The 17,857-nt window shown below is 37.3% G+C and overlaps 1 protein-coding gene across 1 annotated transcript; it reads right to left on the reverse strand.

Moving 5' to 3' along the window:
- Nucleotides 1-121: 121 nt before the first annotated feature.
- mpv17 (mitochondrial inner membrane protein MPV17) lies at nucleotides 122-17,816 on the reverse strand. Its single transcript, XM_079475038.1, has 8 exons — nucleotides 17,382-17,816; nucleotides 16,593-16,675; nucleotides 10,721-10,836; nucleotides 7,967-8,059; nucleotides 5,822-5,917; nucleotides 990-1,022; nucleotides 848-900; nucleotides 122-428 (listed from the first exon to the last, which is right to left on the reverse strand). The coding sequence occupies exons 2-8, from the start codon at nucleotides 16,663-16,665 to the stop codon at nucleotides 359-361; spliced, it is 534 nt and encodes a 177-aa protein (XP_079331164.1). The 5' UTR covers nucleotides 16,666-16,675; nucleotides 17,382-17,816; the 3' UTR covers nucleotides 122-358.
- Nucleotides 17,817-17,857: the final 41 nt, after the last annotated feature.

Consider the following 17,857-nt stretch of genomic DNA (forward strand, 5'->3'; position numbering starts at 1 on the left):
AAAAGATAAGACCGTATATAAAATCACACACAATAGGACATCACATCGTAAAAACAAACAGGCCTGCTGCTCATTTCATCCAAGAGCACAAATTTGGCAAGTAGATAGCAGACAAACGATACACCTTTTTGTAAGTAACAATTTAATGCCAACACAAAATTATAGATAAAATGTAAACAATTCATATACATGGTTCATATGAAGATTCCATTATTACAAGTCTTACATTTTTGACTCCAATAGGATGTTTGTGACTACAGTACATATCTGTAAACCAAACACGCAACTACATTTGGCGCAGAAACAAAATACAACAAAGCAGTATGTTCCCATGTGTGAGGTAGCAGGTAGTAAATCTCTACATTTTATTGGCTTTCCAGGAGAGGTAAGAATTCCAGAAGATAGCCACAATCTGAACAACAGCCAACCTGCAAAAAACAAACATTTAACAGATCAGATTAACCATATTAACGCAAATGTGAAAAATCTTGAAACCACTGACAAGCATCATGAATTACAGATGACCGATCAATAATAAACTTGATAACATGAGATGATCCCAATGTGCCAATTCAAGTGCCAAGAAACAAAGTTTACATCAAAGTACTGATCAACTATTTTCCTAAATTCCCAAAAGTAAAAAGACGGATGCCTAATTAAAACTATCGCAAAAGATTCTTGGCACCCTTTGCTTTTTCTGTCTCTTGTTCAATCCTGTATTGCTTCTCACAGTCTGTACTTTTCCCAGTGATGTCTTAATTCTCCCAGTCTTCTTGGATTTGTGCCCCACTGGATAATCACCACTTGACTTTTTAGGCTAGAAATGTCTGATAAAACAGAGCTTTACCTGTGGTGAAGAGGGATGAAATAAAAATTGGCAATCTGCACCGGTGGCCAAAGCTGGAGAAAACAAGACGTTACATTAAACGGAAAGTTACAGTACGGATTGGAAAAACATACAAAATAGTGTCAAGTGCGGCAGCACTTACATAGTAATTGGAGATCAAGGCATCCTTGTAGTCCTGTCGAGAAAAGAAAACAATATAATTTACCTAAAAGCATTGAGAAAAAAACCTCTCCCTTCAGCCTTATAAAAATCACATCATCTGGAACACCAGGCCCCTTTCTTCTGCTAGTTCCATCTTTTGAAAGGTCATCTTAGTGAGGCCGAGTGTGTAAAAAAGGTTATATTAGAAACTTGTACTCTTTGTTTGTCCTTAACAGTTTCTAATTAAGACCGAACAAGGCATCGGCCACCTGGGGTGAGCCCACCGCATGGCTGAGACGTCACCATATTGTTTCCCTCCTGAATTTGACGACTCATTTTTGGAGCGCTTTCAATGCACTAAGACAAAGAAACAACAGGGACACAAATATGGCAGAATCTTTCTTCATCTTTAGAAGTGAGAGACATCAAAGACCACCAAATCCTAAAGGTTTTGGAAACTGCCCACAAGCTGCAAGCAACTGTTAACAATCAAACCAGAGATCTAGATGATCATTTCCTGGAGGATTCTTGATACGGTCACCCGATTGATGTGCCGTGGCATGAGGCAGGACGGTTTGTCCGTCAATTCATTACATTTATGCATTCAATTATTTACATTTATGCATTTAGCAGACGATTTTTTCCAAAGCCGCATTATACATTTGTTTCTGACTATGTGAAACCCCCTGGGGTCGAACCCATGACCTTCCTTTGCTAGTGCCATGCTCTAACCACTGAGCCACAGGAAATTAATCATTATAAAGATGATCAATTTATTATAATACAAGGTTATGATGAGAAAAATAATGAGCAGATAAGTTAATCTTGTGTTTTTCCACGAGTTAATATGCACTTAACCTTTCAATCTAATATCAACAGCAGTGCAACTCTCCAGACTTGCACTCAATGATGATTTGGTGAATTGGGAGAGTCAATGGGGAGCAGGGATTTAAACTGACTTCCCAAAACAACAGGCTAGAGAAATTGTTTTGCATTAATGTGGTATTCACCAGTTTGCAATGTTACTGTAAATTCTTATACTTAAGTTCAATATCAGCCAAACTGTACAGTACAGTAGCGGCCAAAGGTTATGTCTAACTTTGACAGATGAATGTTGAATTAATATTGATAATTGTCCGAGCCGCAGAGTAGTGGTAAGTAAACATCTAACTATCTAAGCTACACCAACGTTGTTTTTAGTGATTGGTTTTCACCTCGCATATCTTTGGCACAGGTTGTTTAGAAAGCTAATGATAAATGGGCTCATTAGCCCGTCTTTTCTGACATTTAGGTGACTGACCTTTCAGTCTCATTTTATCTGGGCCACCTTCCCAACATAAGTAATTGATGGGCCTCACTCGAAGAGCAACGCTGCGCCAACTGTTTGTTCCTACAAGCCCATTTGTGAGAGTGTATCGGATGGACACTTCTCTATCCCATGATGCCACAGGAGCTGAGTAACGGTAAAATTAAAAATAAATCCAATAAAAATAGCGAATAGGTGAATGACCGTTTTTCAAATGTACATGCGAGTATCAATAAATGAATTTCTCGTGAATAATAAGTTATGCTTTGATCAACGCCTATGCGAACAGGTAGTTGTTAATATGTCATAGGTCAAAGAGCATACGGGTCACATGAAAATAAAACATGTCGGATGCAGAATGGCCGAATTGTACTACAACTCACGCTATATAGAACGTACTTTTTATTTTTTATTACTTTTTGTTTTTATTATTACAGTATTTCTTAAGTAACCAACCAAGACATGGATCATCATTATTTAGGTTACAGCCTAGCTAAATGCACTAAACATGAAAAATAATTTACAAACTTGTTTAACAGACAATAAATAAAAATATCTGTAAATGAAAAAAATAATAATCAAATCAATAAATTATTAATTTTCTTGGGTTGAAAAAGGACCACTTAATTAAAACCACAAAATTCCAATCGAAAGTCCAACGAAGGAAAGCAGGAGTGAGTCATATTAGCAAACTTGGCTTTAATCCCATTCTCAAGCCATTCCTTCCAACCAAGGAGCCCATGTTTTTTAAATAGGGTCTGCCTCAATCTAAGGGCATGTGTTCTTTTTTCCATACTATATATTTCTCTCATTAAAGAAAACCATTTACCGGAGGTGGGTGGGCCTTTCTTGAGCCAATTGACAGTAATTGCTTTTTTGTCGCTACTAATAGTATTTGGAGTAAATATTTTCCACCGTTTGAATGCACTCTTGAATTCTACCCCTTCACAGGTCCTCCATTTAGTTTCACCGCCAAAACTTTCTCTACTACATCAAACACCTCCTTCCGAAGGCTAATTAGTACAGGGCACGTCCAAAAAAACAGTGTATGATTCGCCTTTGTCTCACCACAATCACTCCTGGAGTAAGCTGTTTGATTAAGGTTCATTTTGGATACCACTGCTGGTTTCCTAAAAAATATGACTCTCCACATTACTGAATTTGTGACTTTATGTAGGTCAATAAACATATTTCTCCAAGTCTCCTCATTTATCTCTTCATTACATTCTTCTTCCCATTTGTGTTTAATATACATAGTGTTATCTTTTTTCATGTAACATAACGATCGGTATAAAGTGGATACTGTTTTACTTGTTGACTTATTTAGCTGAATTTTTTTCAAGTAATGCTCTACTGGTGATATCTGATGTAAGATTTCTTTTGGATTTGGGTGTAAATACCTTTCTTATTTGGAGATTACTGTAAAAGTCTGTTCTTGGCAATCCAAACTCCAAGACCAGCCGGCTGGTTCAAAGGTTTTCATTGTATTATCCACAAACAATTGGTGGGCATACCGTAAATTGAATAATCTCCACCTTTGAAAGCCAGCATCTAGCCGTAGGGGCATGATTTTCTGAGCACGAAATGTTCGACCCCCAGCTTGGATACCAAAAGTCTGCTGAACGTCTCTCCATGCTGAAAGAGAAATCACGCCCATCTCCCTGAATTGTAGATTTTTCCCCAGAGAAAGGAATGGCTGACAACAGCATATATGGACTATTTCACTTCTCAATTTCTAGCCATCTTGTGTCGGACTTATCTGATATCCAAATTGTCATCCCTCTCAACTGCAACGCTAACCAATAATATCTGAAATTTGGAAGAGCCCATCCTTCTTGAGATTTTTGTAGCTCTAGGACGTCATCCTTCCCAAACAAATCTGGAGACTAATCTGTCTAATAATGTAAAAATGGACCTTGGAGGTGTAATGGGTAATACTGGAATATTACTTGTGATCTTTATAATAAGATTCTAATAATATTTTCATTTGTCCCCCGAAAGGGAAAAGATGATTTCATGAGATGATTTTATGTTTATTTTGTATCCCGATAAATTTCCACATCGTTTAATTTCCTCCATTAATACTGTGACTGAATTTACTGTATCTGACACATATACTAGAACATCATCTGCATACAGGGACAGTTTATAAATATCATTGTTTAGAACGTACTGTTTTAACAGTCGATAAGTAGGTACTTATTTAAATTCAGTACGTACTGTCACAGATTTCGGACGCAGCATCTCACTTTTGCAAACATTTTTAGCCTATGACATACATGTGACTGTTCTCAGGCTCCTGGATGAATATTGACATCATACTGCTAAACGACAGACACCTGTCCTGGGCTGTGACATCAACACACGCTGCAGGGAGGTAGAAACCTAAATATACATCAAGTCCTCACAAAAGCTGGCGATTATATCTCTTATAATATTTGTGATGTATTGATTTGGTCAGAATGTTGCTTTTGAGTGGTTGTCAATGGAGAAACTGCTTCTTATATCAAATGATGTGCACTGCAAAACAAATTCTGATTTAAGAACTTGAACTTGACTCTGTAAGTAATTTCAAATATATATATTTTTTTTACATTACGTTGTTTTACACCTTAACATAATTCCAAAAATGTCAATTTATTTTACATTTTGTCATGTGGTTGAGTTTATGTAACTTTTTAATATATTAAGATAAAATGATCGCCAAATGACCGCCAATTTTAACAGCCAAATTACGAAATATTCTATGTTTTGCTGACGCGGAGAAGCTTATTCATGCATTTATGACCTCAAGACTTGACTACTGTAATGCGCTACTTGGTTGTCCTGCATCATCAATAAACAAACTACAGTTAGTTCAGAACGCAGCTTCCAGAGTTCTAACCAGGTCCAGAAAATACGATCACATAACCCCAATTTTATCAACCCTTCACTGGCTACCCATTAAGTATCGTATTGACTTTAAAGTTCTTTTAATCACTTATACAATATTATTTTCGGCACACATGATAACAGATGAACTCATTCATACCGCACGCGGAGCAGAAACGGCACGTAAGCATTTCGGCGCGAGTACATTTTTGCTGCGCTGCTCACTCAAAATTAAAGCGACAAAATTCACATAGATTGACAGGAAAAAGTAACACTTTACCTTTAAGGCATGTAAGTGTTGTCTAATGTGTTTTTAACAGTCGGCATATCATTCAAAAACAGTTTTTTGGCCAAAACCACTACAGGACATTTAAAGAATTTATAATACATAAGATGTCATCACGTTTTTGCTTCTTTGCTGAATGAGATCACGTGTTTACGAAACGGGCTCTGTAAATTGTCCGTTTAGGGCTACTGTAGAAAGGGAACCAGTGTTGTGTGTAGATGGAAATAGCTCATTCCAAGAAATTAAATACATTGCACTTCATTTTGTACAGTAAGGTCTTCATACACCTCTGTAGACATAGTTATGTGTATTATATTGCATTTCTGTCAATAGATCCTTTAATGATGTTTTTGATGCTTCTTAAACTGACCCTCTTGAGCTTGGATACATTCTCCTCCACAGTTAATCCATTGAGTGCTCCCGATATTCCCAGAAAAGCCCCCAAAAAACACGGAGCAAAGGCCACCTGTTGAGATACACAAGATCAGATCATCTAATACTTACTGTATAGAGACATAAATCTGAAGACAAATTTTCACGTCTGATAAAAATATACCAGGCACATGTTGAAAGATAGATAAGAGACACAAAGAGATTCATTCGTGCATTTCGTGTGAGGCAAGGCAAGGCAAGGCAAGTTTATTTATATATCACATTTCATACACAATGGCAATTCAAAGTGCTTTACATAGAAGAAATTAAAAATATCCATTTGATAAAACAGTTAAGAAATAAGAAAAAAATAAAAGTAACCAGTTAAGAATAAAAAATAAAATAACATAGTTTAGAAGAAATAAGAAAAAGAAAAATTAACCAGTTAAGAATACAAATAAAATAATGTTTAGAATAGATAATAAATAAAATAAAGTACAGCACAAACAGTCGGACGGTCAGAGGCACAGTGCACATTAATCAAATGTAAAGCACACTACACAACAGGAATGCCCCTTTGTTTTTATAAACCCAGGTAGATCATCATTGAAAATGTGTTCAATCTGCCTGTTCATTTTGGAAATGTTTTTGTTTACAAGCACACAAACACGTCTGCAATTTCATAGGTTTATCTCAATCATTATCATACATGTCATACGTCAATATTAAAACTGTTGAAACACTAATACACAAAAATATGCTCAAACTCATTTATCCCATCAATGTTATTTTTTACATCCTTTTTGATTCTTAATTTACTTTACATTCCAGCCAAATTGACTTGTTTAAGATGTTATTATGTTTTAGCGTTATTTGCATGCTGTACTTGCGTTTGTCTATATACAACAACGCAAAACAGCTAAATATCAAATGACTCAATAACATCTAAAGATCTTTTTTTGGGAACTCGAGCCATCTTCTCCATAACACAACATTTAACATCCACGGATGAAAGCAGCCGCACGCACACTTTCTCCGTGATTGTTTGATCTGTGTGAGGAATTTAGAAAGTGGGTCTCTAAAAATAGCCCTTGAATCTCTTTTTGGTGAATGGATGTGGTCTGTCATTGTAAGTGCTGTTGTTTGGGTGTAATCCGGTGATGGGGAGAGAGCTCTCATCCTGTACATTCATCCCAACAATCGTGTAAACAATGAATTATGCAAACGCTCATTTGTTTGACTGTCTATCAGGGGATGGATTACTTTACACGCATGACGGTATCCCCAGAAGGGATGAAGTGTGTCGCAACGGCAAAAAATAGCAGCTCGTAAGCATTATACATGTATCTGCATACTCCCGACAAACAATGAGCTTTAAGGACAACTTTCTTTATGAGTCTATTCATTTAAGACAGGAAAGATATTTTGAACTGAATGTTGAGATCTAACATGGGTGCGTGTTTTATTTTTGGCTCTTATGTCACTTTTATTGATAACATGGGATATCGCAGGCTGAATGTAAGCAGCATTTAAGCGCTTTACTTTGTTTTACCCCATTTAACTTTTGTTCTCTTCATCACTATTCCTGCTTGTTTTGTACACTACCGGTCAGACGTTTTTGGACAACTACTCACTTATGTGTTTATTTATTATTATAAAAGGTAGAAAAAATATGAACTCATCAAAATTATGAAACAAAACAAGGGGAACTATGGGAATTATATTACACTAACTAAAAAAATGTTTAAAACATGTTATATTTTATCATATTCATCTTCACCTTTTGACAACAGTTTGCGGAAATGTTTTCCTGTCATTTTATCAAGCAGCTTTGTGATGTTTTGTTTTTTTACAATATTAAAAGGTGTTCCCATCTATTCTGTGGTCTTATTGGCCGTCAAATATTTTCAGTCTAAGTCATCCAATAATTTTTTTTTAATTAAATCATATGTTAGTTTAAGTTATAAAAGGTCTTTAAAATTATGTGAAACATTTCACTCAAGTGTCCAAAACCGTTTGACCGCTAGTGTATCCTGTGCTTATTGCAGACTTATGTGAATGCACCCTTCTTTCGTTTTGGATAAAATTAATGTATAAAACCATCTGCTAAATGAATAAATGTAAATGAGTCTGTATGCCTCACCTGGTCCAAGAGCATTTTCTTCATTGCTGCACTTTTAGTGCTGCCCGTGACAAGTTTATCCAGCACTTTATACCAGCCACCCACTAATGGACCCTGCAAAATACACACACAACAGGACAATACCATTAAATCACGTGTGCGTAGAGCAGAACCAAAAATTAGAATACAGAAGCCAGTGGATACATTAATTTATGACGGGGCTATGAAAACAACAGGCTGTCATGATCTCCAATCCTCTGAATTAATGAGATTTGCTTTTGCTCCCAGTGTGGTTTCAGTCTGAGCATGATTAGTAAAATGATCAATAATTCTGTCAAACTCTGTCGTCTGGGGGTTTGTCAACAATGTCAAGTAAATCCTTCAGTAAATCTCTCTTTTAACATTAATTATCATTTTTGGTTCAGCTGTGAATGGTAATTCTTTAAGGCCACTGGCATTAGTCTTAGGTCCTAAGTTGAGGAAGGTCCTCAACTGGTAATAAACAGTTGACACACATCTGAAATCACGGAGCTGACAAAGTCGATCTGGTGCTTTTGTGAAGCTGCGTTACCTTTGGGCTCCACTTTATCCACTTTCTCTTTCTCTACTTTACTTTTAATCACTGCCTTGCTGAGTTTGCAATAACTGTTGCAACAATGATTCGATTAGAATTGTACCTCCATCATCCTGGGACAGTTTGCCAAAGATGAAAATTCTGTCATCATTTACTCACCCTCAAGTTCCAAATCTGTATACATTTCTTTGTTGTGATGAACACAGAGAAGAGAAGTATGCTTGTAACCAAACAGTTCTTCGCCACCATTGACAACTTCGGTAGTCAATGGTGGCCAAGAACTGGTTACAAGCATTCTTCCAAATATCTGTCTCGTTGTTCTTAAGAACAAAGAAATGTATAAATGTTTGAAACAACTCGAGGGGGAGTAAATTAAGACTTTGAGTGAACTTTTGCTTCAGACGTTCTAATGCATTCATTCTGCTTTATTCGACTGACTGGATAAGAACAACGCAGCATAAAGCACCAATATGAAATCAACATAATTAAAGCTATACTATATAAAGACAGCATTGGACGGAAATTCTGACATAGTTCTTTTAAAGATTCATTCATAAAATGATTCTCACAGGTAAAGTTTGTGATCTGTGGCTCAGCCTTTTGTTCAAAAGGCAGTGAAACAGATTTTACTGAGCTTATGTCAGCTGATATTTAATAACGATATAATAAACGAGTTAGACATATGGCGTAGTATTTCTGTGCTTGATACACTCCCCCAGAACTCCAACTTGTTTTGCAAAGTTTTTTATAGGTCTGTTCCTTTTAGTGGGCAACTCTCCAGGAAAAGCACGGCCGCGGCAAGGCGAAAGAAATAGCCCGCCCACGCGCCAACAAACAAGGGATAATGTTAAAGACATGAAGGGATTAATGTGATAATGTACTGTATAGTGTGGTCGTGCTGTAGTTCCGTCCCCCCTTCCTGCCTGTATCTCTCTTTTATAAATCTGATCAAACTAAATACTCTTCTAAGATACGACTTTTGCAATACTACTGTATAGGCACTCAAGATTCATATGAGCTTGGCAGAAACTGCGTGTGTTAGCCCATCTTTAAAAGACTAAATGAAGTGTGCTCAGACCTGTGAAAGCTTTGATTCATACAAGCCATTTGCAGATTAGACCTCAAGTCATGTGGACAGAACTAGTGCATTAGTGCTTTGAGAGAAAGAGAGAGATTAATATTTACATCAATGAACTGGCAACCATTCTTGAGCGTTCTGAAGCCCCCTGACTCACAAATCAAATGTCTGCTCTATGCAGATTATTCCTGTAGCTCAGGGGTTAGAGCATGGCACGAGTACCGCCAAGGTCATGGGTTCGACCCCAGGGATTGCGAATGCTCAAAAACAAATGAATAGTATAATGCAATTGCTTTGGATAAAAGCTTCTGCCAAATGCATAAATGTAATATGGTTCGGTTGTCTTCCACTCAACACAGTTTACAACAGAAATTGGACCTAGAACAATACTGTCAGACCGGGGCCCTGACAGTTAACCTCAGTAAAACAAAAATTATCCCCTTTCAGAATATATGCATATCAAAGCTTACACAACACACATTTAAATGTGGCACTAACCCCATAACACACACATCACACTATAATTGCCTGGTTCTAAACATCCACAGGAAACTTTAATCCTGCAGTGAATGAACTGAGAGATATAGCAAGCAGAGCCTTATATGCCATCAAACGAATTTGGCTGAAAAGATCAGATCAGATCAGAGTGCCGCAACTTGTTAAACCTCACACTTTGAGATCTCAAGGTTGTGAGTTTGAATCCCACAAGAACTGTGTAATAATTTACATGTAAAGTCTATGTTTCATTCTCAACCACTGGTGTGGTTCCACGCAGGGCTTGGCCCCATGTTGCTGCTTGCAGCAATATTTATTATTACTATCTTTATTGTATTATTAAAAAGTAAATATTAATAGAAAAGCAGTATTTAATAATTTTTTCTTAATGCTATTTATTTAGACGTAAAGAGATCTATTTCTTATTATATTTACTATCATCTTTTTTTTAATCCTAAAACAACATTTATATTTACAACTGAAAAGTTTTTTGTTGGTGTAGCATATGACTAAACTTTTATAAGATTCCTTTGGCTCCAAATTCTAATTAAACCAATCTATTATAACCATGCTGGATAACCTTGCCGAGCACAAATGTGCTAATTAAAAAGAAGCGCATGAGACTTACGACGAAGAAGAAGCCAATGCTCATCATCTTGGCGGTACGTTTCACGCTGTGATTGGCCAGTCCACGGCGTTCAATCAGCTGCTGGGAAATTACATCTCCCACTCCCACCAGAGAACCTGGAAGAGAGGGAGAAAAGATGAGGGTGAGAAAGGGTGCCAGTCAGGCATCTGCTCGCCCCCACTGCTCAGTGTGAGTTGCCCGCCTTCAGGTGACCATGCCAAGACGACCTGATTGGAAAGAATCATTTTAATTCCTGCCGCCTCATTCACTCTGTTGCATATCATTGCTGTCCTTCCGAAACCTCGGATTTCCAAATTTGCTGTTTCACAGAAAATAGAAAACACACGCTGTCGTCAAAGTTGACAAGCACTTTAATAATTATTATGGGGTAGATATTTGCAAAACCCAGTGACAAACATAAAGGTGACTAATAATAATAATCATGATATATGGAGATACAAGGTTTCAGAAGGACAGCAGTGATACTTAATAAAGTGCAATTAAAATGCATCAAAATACAACTAGTGGCAAAGACCTAAAAATATAACAGCTGCTGAGATGATTATGATAGTTAAACTAAGAAGTGAAGAATTCATAACCATCCGGTTTCCCTAAAATGACCTTTAAATGTCACATTGTAAATTTCAGATTGCACATTGCAGAAACCCCTCATGAACACCACAAGGGTCACTTTCCAAACAGAAGGGACGGCTGTTATCCTGTAAAATACGATTAGCAAGACAAGTTATTAAACATCATTCAAAGTTACAACGAAAGCTCAACTTTAAGGCAGTGTTTGCAACATCTTACTTCCATGCCCCCACAGCCCAAAAGCAACTCTAGATTTTTATGTCACATACACAACATGTATACATATACAAACCGTGAATGTTAATCTGGTACTCTATAGACTGCGCTTAGAATCAGAGATAGAATTATGACCTGCTTCACTCACAACAAGCATGAACCCGGTCGCATAATGATGATGATCCTTCTGATATCACGGGGATCTTTGCTCCCCGAGTTCAAAACAGTTATTCTCACAAAGAGAAGTAACACATAGTGTAACACATTACCTAACACTATTATCTAGAGATTATGAAGAATACTGAAAACATTGGAATGAGTAACGTCCTGACTGTTACCGGACACATGCATGCTGGATGGAGATTGACAGATGTCAGCACCAGTGGAGGTAAGAGTTTCTTAATTACGCTATATTGGTTTATTCCTATTCCTATTATCGAAATACATCACGTGGAATACAGTCCTTTTAAGGGGGTTTCCTGATAGTAAGTCCTTGTTGAAGCTTAAGAGTAATATCCACGGGTAACGCAACGGATCGGATTTGAATGGAACCCGTCAGTCTGATACCCGATCCAGCAAAAAAGACCCGTATTGGCCACAATTCTGATCCAGAGTAACGGATCGGTGCATCCCTAATTTGAAATAAATGGATATTTAAAACTAATGCAAAGTATAGAATATAAAACTAAAATGAATAAAAAAAATAATTAACATTTAAAAGAACTAAAAACTGTAAAGGATGCACAAGTACCATCCAGAAAGTTTATTGTGGCCAAATGGCTCGACAGCACCACCAACCAAATTTTAACAGCCATAATGCTACGTTTAAGGTACTGTACATTAAACAATATTTTAATCAGACCGTATTTGGTCTAAAGTCCTCTTTAATGTTAAATTGGCCTGATAATGTATGGTGTCACATCAATTAAACCATGAAACAGGAAAAACTGGAAATGCTCAAAAGCACACTAAAATCCCCAATGTGATCCAAGATGCGAGGGCCCGATCATGGCTGCTTGCAGCTTTAACTTTTGTTTTTGAGGTTTATCTTTTCTGTTGTTTCCGACCCTACTGTTTGAGCAATTGAATCATGAGACTACCTTGAAGTTTAAAAGTGTGTGTGTGTTTGTTTGTCTTAGTCCATTCACCACTGAAGTGAATGAACAGAGGCTGTTGGATATGAGTGATGGAGACCTCCAAATAGACTGTAGCCCATCCCTTTGTCTCACACACACATAGTGTGCCAATCACATTGACGGAACTGCTTTCCTCCCAACTGTTGGAAATGTCACAGGTCTCCATTCTCTCCACACACGCTTCGATCGTCTGCAGTCAAAGCGCAGGGGCAGAGTCTTGCATTATGCATGCGGACGTAAACAAAGAGCTCACTGGATATTGACACGTATCGGAAACCCAAAATGAATACAAACTTCAATGAAAAAAAAACATACCAACCACAAAGACTGTTTGTTCTGTTATTTATAGGATATAGGATCAGGGAATGTTGAGAGCCAGATTTGAACTCGCATTGCCCTCGTAATCATTACAGCTCAACACCATAGCCTAACTATAAAGATTGTCTTAAAGGCATAGTTCACCCAAAAATGAAAATTGTGTCACCCTCAGATTATTCCAGACCTGTATATATTTTATTGTTCTGCTGAACACATAGGATAATATTTGAAAGAATGTCAGTAACCAAACAGATTTATACGTGTCTAGAACAACCTGAGGGTGAGTAAATTATGACAGAATGTGTATTTTTGCATTGACTATCGCTGTAAAGGAACAGTTTACAATAACAAATCTGTCAACATGTACTGCAAAATATTACCAAATGGGCAGAAAAATGAGAACAGTAAATCACTTTGGATAAAAACATCTGCAAAATGCATAAATGTAGGAAAATGTACAATGCTGCTTTTCACATAATGGCAGTGTATGGTGACCCCCAGCTGTCAAACTAGACTTTCTTCGAAAAAAGACTTAAATGTAATTATTTTTCAAAACGTTATATTATTGCAGACTTCTCTTACTTGAAATATATTACCATTTTCTCTTTTTGAGCTGGATGGCCCCTAGTCCCCATTCACTTTCTTTATATACAAATTTCTAATAATACAATTCTGAAAGATTTCTCGTTTTGATGTACATGGAAATTATGAAGTTATACTTGTGGGTAATGGCATTGGAGTCAAGAAATGATTAACTTACATCTAATAAAGGACAGACGTAACTTGTGTAACCTCAAAGTGACCTCAGCCACTGGCAAAAAAAGCAACGAAACACACAGTCTCAATATCTACAACTATTCTGCTGCAATGGAACCTCAATCTAGTAGATCTACTTTTGATAAGTGAGGTCATGACAAACAAATGGCGAACCGCTTCCATTTGGCAAACTGGAAAGAAAAGTTTCTATTGTGCACAGTCTGCCGTAGCAAGAGGAGAAGATGTGCCCGAGAGAGGAGGATGCTGGGAACTCTGGTCTCCTCCAGCAGGTTGTTACCCGGCACGGCAGGGCAAACCCTAAGCCATGTCACACCTTCAGTCAACCCCACACAAACGCAGCAGGAAAAGGAGTTTCTGATCTGATGGTGCAATGCGCAGCAGGGCTCTCTGATCGTATTTTACAAACTACACCTTATGAGCGCGCTCTACGGCAAACACGGTTTATGGTGACTCAGTGAGATATGATTAAGAGGATGCAGTCACAGGGCTGACTGCACCAGCAGTGGGTTTGTGAGACTAACACTGCTTATAGATTATCTGTTTCTTCATAATTACCATTATTACAGAGTTCACAGAGAGCCCTGGCTCTACAAACAAGGCCACTTAGGAGAAAAGAAGTTTAAGTAAATGAGCTTGTAAAGAAAGAAAGTTATAATTAAGTGGAAACTAAGAAATATGAAGAAATTATGACGATAAAAATTAAAGGTCCAGTATATAAAATTTACGAAATGCATACCTTCCGCGAAGAAAAGCCGTTTAGTTTCGGTTTTAAATTAAGAAACGACTTTCAAACATCACGAACAGGCAAATTAGTTTAATCATTTGTAGATGCAATGTCATCTATGTTATTAAAAGACATAATTATAATACATTTAATGTAGTGTTATACTAAACTTCCCCTCTCAAAATGATTTGCAGAATCCGGGTTACACAGTGTTATTAGTTTTGAGCGGTTGTTATGTGAAAAGAGCAACCCTTGGAATGTCCGTGTAATAATGATCCATAACATTAAAAAAATTATAAAATATTATTATATTATCGGTTCTGGTGTTAAGGCTGCTACTGACAGCAGATATTATGAGGGTAATTTTTCTCGTCACTTATTATTCTTCACTGACTAAACTATAAAAAAAAACTGAATACGGAACTGCCAGAAATGGAGCCACATGTATAAAAACATGCAACTGCCTTTAAATTTGGATGACAGCTGCTTCTTCGCATTTGGCCAAATATTACGGTTTACAAAGAACACTCTGCTCCAACGGCAATGCAACGCAGCCCCTTTTAAGTGACCTAACCTTTTCAGAAAATGTCAAGGAAAGACTAATAATCCAGTATAGCAGACGGAAAAGAGCCAGGAACCTTTGCCATGCTTTTACTGGGTCGCGTTATCAAAACACCACCGACGTATTGATCAGAATAGGCAGAAGCAGGCAGTGGAGCGAGACATCGCCGGTTGAAAACAACCACTTGTGTTTTCCCCTTCTGAGCTGAAGATTCCACTTTGAAAAGATTAGTTTTGAATATCTGGTCTCGATCGGAGCCCATTTACAGTTGCCTTTATATCAGATCCCAAAACCAAGACATTCTGCTTTCTTTAAAAGTCACAATGTTTTCTACTTACAATACAAAAACAGCTAGGGGACAGTGACCCTATCCAACCATAAACACGGTTGACTGTCATTTCGTTGCACCAATTAAAACGCAATTTACCACACGTTCAGGTGTAATCTGCCCTAGTGCCAACATCATCTATACTAACTGCATTTTGTAAGCCCAAGCACTGATCCTTAAGAAATATGCCGACGTCAGCAAAACTCTGTCCTTGAAGGAGCATCTCTGGGGATGAGTGGACCTGATTGACGCATCTTGTGCTTAGTGAAATTATCTGTGATCAATTTGGCAAGGATCTATCCGCAGCCTGCACATTCTCCACAGGGACCGGCAGCAGGCTACAGCAAGCCATTTAGATGATGAGACCGGTGTGACATGGCTTACCCAAGTAAACACGTACAAGCCCCATTCATTCAGATTTGCCCTCTCGGAATGACATTGATTTTTTTAGGCTCTACATTTAGCACAGATTATGGGGTTAATGCATCACTAATGACTTGAAAAGCGGAAATGTAGTGGCTTCATCCTCTCCTTTCATTTCGTCATTCATTCACTCATTAATCTCTTCCTCTTCACATCGGTGGCTGGTATAAATAAACCTATTTATCACTTCAAGCGAGATTATCGGTTAAAGGTGAACCGTGTCATTATCTTACAAAAATTTTGCAGACCCCCCCTCATCCATTGGTCAGTCAGCCCCACTTTAATCTTTTGCCATTAGTATGACGAGCTGCTTATATATACTGTTTTGTACTGCCATCTATTGGCAGAACGTCTAATTGCACCAAAACAACATTAAGATTTTTTACATGGGCAACATTTTATAAAAAAAAATACCAATGCAAATTGCCATTCTCATGATTCAATAAGAATTTATGATTTAATATTTAATACCACATCACTAAAATAATATCCTTCCCCAACCCTGTAAAACATCCAGTGACAAAGTGCAAGCAAACAGATGAGCAGATTGCTGCAAAAGAGCTTTTCTGATCGATTATTGGTGCAAACAAACAATCTTGCTGTTTAGAAGTGGTACCGCTTAGAAGTGATAAGGTAAGCATGTACTGAATGACCTGTGAGATAGAGTTGACCTAAAGAAAATGGGAACATCGGCCATATGCCAAATAAAACAAGTGTTCAGGCTTCTGAAAAGTGATGGAGGACAGTTTACAGCAAAAGGAAACAGGTGAGGTCATCAGATGAGATGTAGCTCTTACCAGCAGTTAAAATCTGCAGCGGCCATGGATGTCTGGTCAACAGAGCCTGATAAGATCTCCACAACCCCGCCATGTGACAAAGTCTAAAGAAAGTGAACAATGTCAAAGAAATCTAGGTTGGTTATCCTTCCGTAATTTCTTCCTACGTATAAAAAATTAATTATTGTAGAATAATATGCTTATAACTAAATATTGACATGTGTAAGCATTCAAGAAATGAAATGCAAACTCCATTTAGAAAACTAAATTTAGTCAATTTAAAGCAAGACACGTTCAACGTTTATCAGTCACTTTGGATAAAGGCTGGTGTAAATAAACACATGCAAACGTGAATGTAAACGTTCTCGCACACAATGTTTAGTTTAAATATAAACTGTTAGTGACATATTAAACAGCTGATGTTTGTGTGTTAAAGAAAAGTCGAACTAAGACTTTTGAGAGAAATAACGTTAATAACAGAATGGACTTTAAAGATCAAGCTGATCCAAACAGGATGATGGGAGTCTCGCGATAAGTGAAGGACACGTTTTGCCATAATTATGATCAATGTCTCACACTTCATGTTTTGCACAGCAGTTTATGATTCTGTATTTACTGTATTTACATAAACCGTATTGACAAATTGAAGAATGTGACATCGATTTATTTTCACACCCTTAATGAAAGTTAAGTCTCAACTACTTAAACAGTTTTCAATGTTATGCAAACACAGTAAAACCAACTCATTTTATTCGTTTTTTTGGTCAAGACCGTCTTGGTGTTTTGCATCAAGTTGAAATGCTGTCCTACCTTGTCAAGTTACCCCTTGTCACGATGCAGAATAAAGATGCGTTGCTGCCTTGCTGAGATAAAGTGTGAAGCTGCTTGCAAAGAAAGTCGAAACGGGAACGATAGTGGCTTCGGAAGAAGCGAGTAAAGTATAAAGACACTCGCCTTACTCATTCAGTTCTGTTTTTATCAGGACAGTCCGATGATCGCTTGAAATCACTCATTTTAAACGCTAGTCCACAGAAAAAGTACAATTTGAAAAACGGTGTCAACTTAAAACTGATTTCAAAATAAAAGTCCCAAGCGAACGTACGTTTAAATGAACGAGGGGGCGTCATTTATAAACGAGTGTCATAACACGATTAAGTCATTATAGTGTCTTTAGTATTTGTAGTAGCATGCTACACGTAATGGCTTAACTTACCCAGAGCAAAGATTCTGTGCATTTTATTTTGCAGAGGAATATAAAAGAATGAAGATTTTTCCATCTTAAACAA

This window comes from Barbatula barbatula, assembly GCF_947034865.1.
Source record: "Barbatula barbatula genome assembly, chromosome: 15".
Classification (NCBI taxonomy): Eukaryota; Metazoa; Chordata; class Actinopteri; order Cypriniformes; family Nemacheilidae; genus Barbatula; species Barbatula barbatula.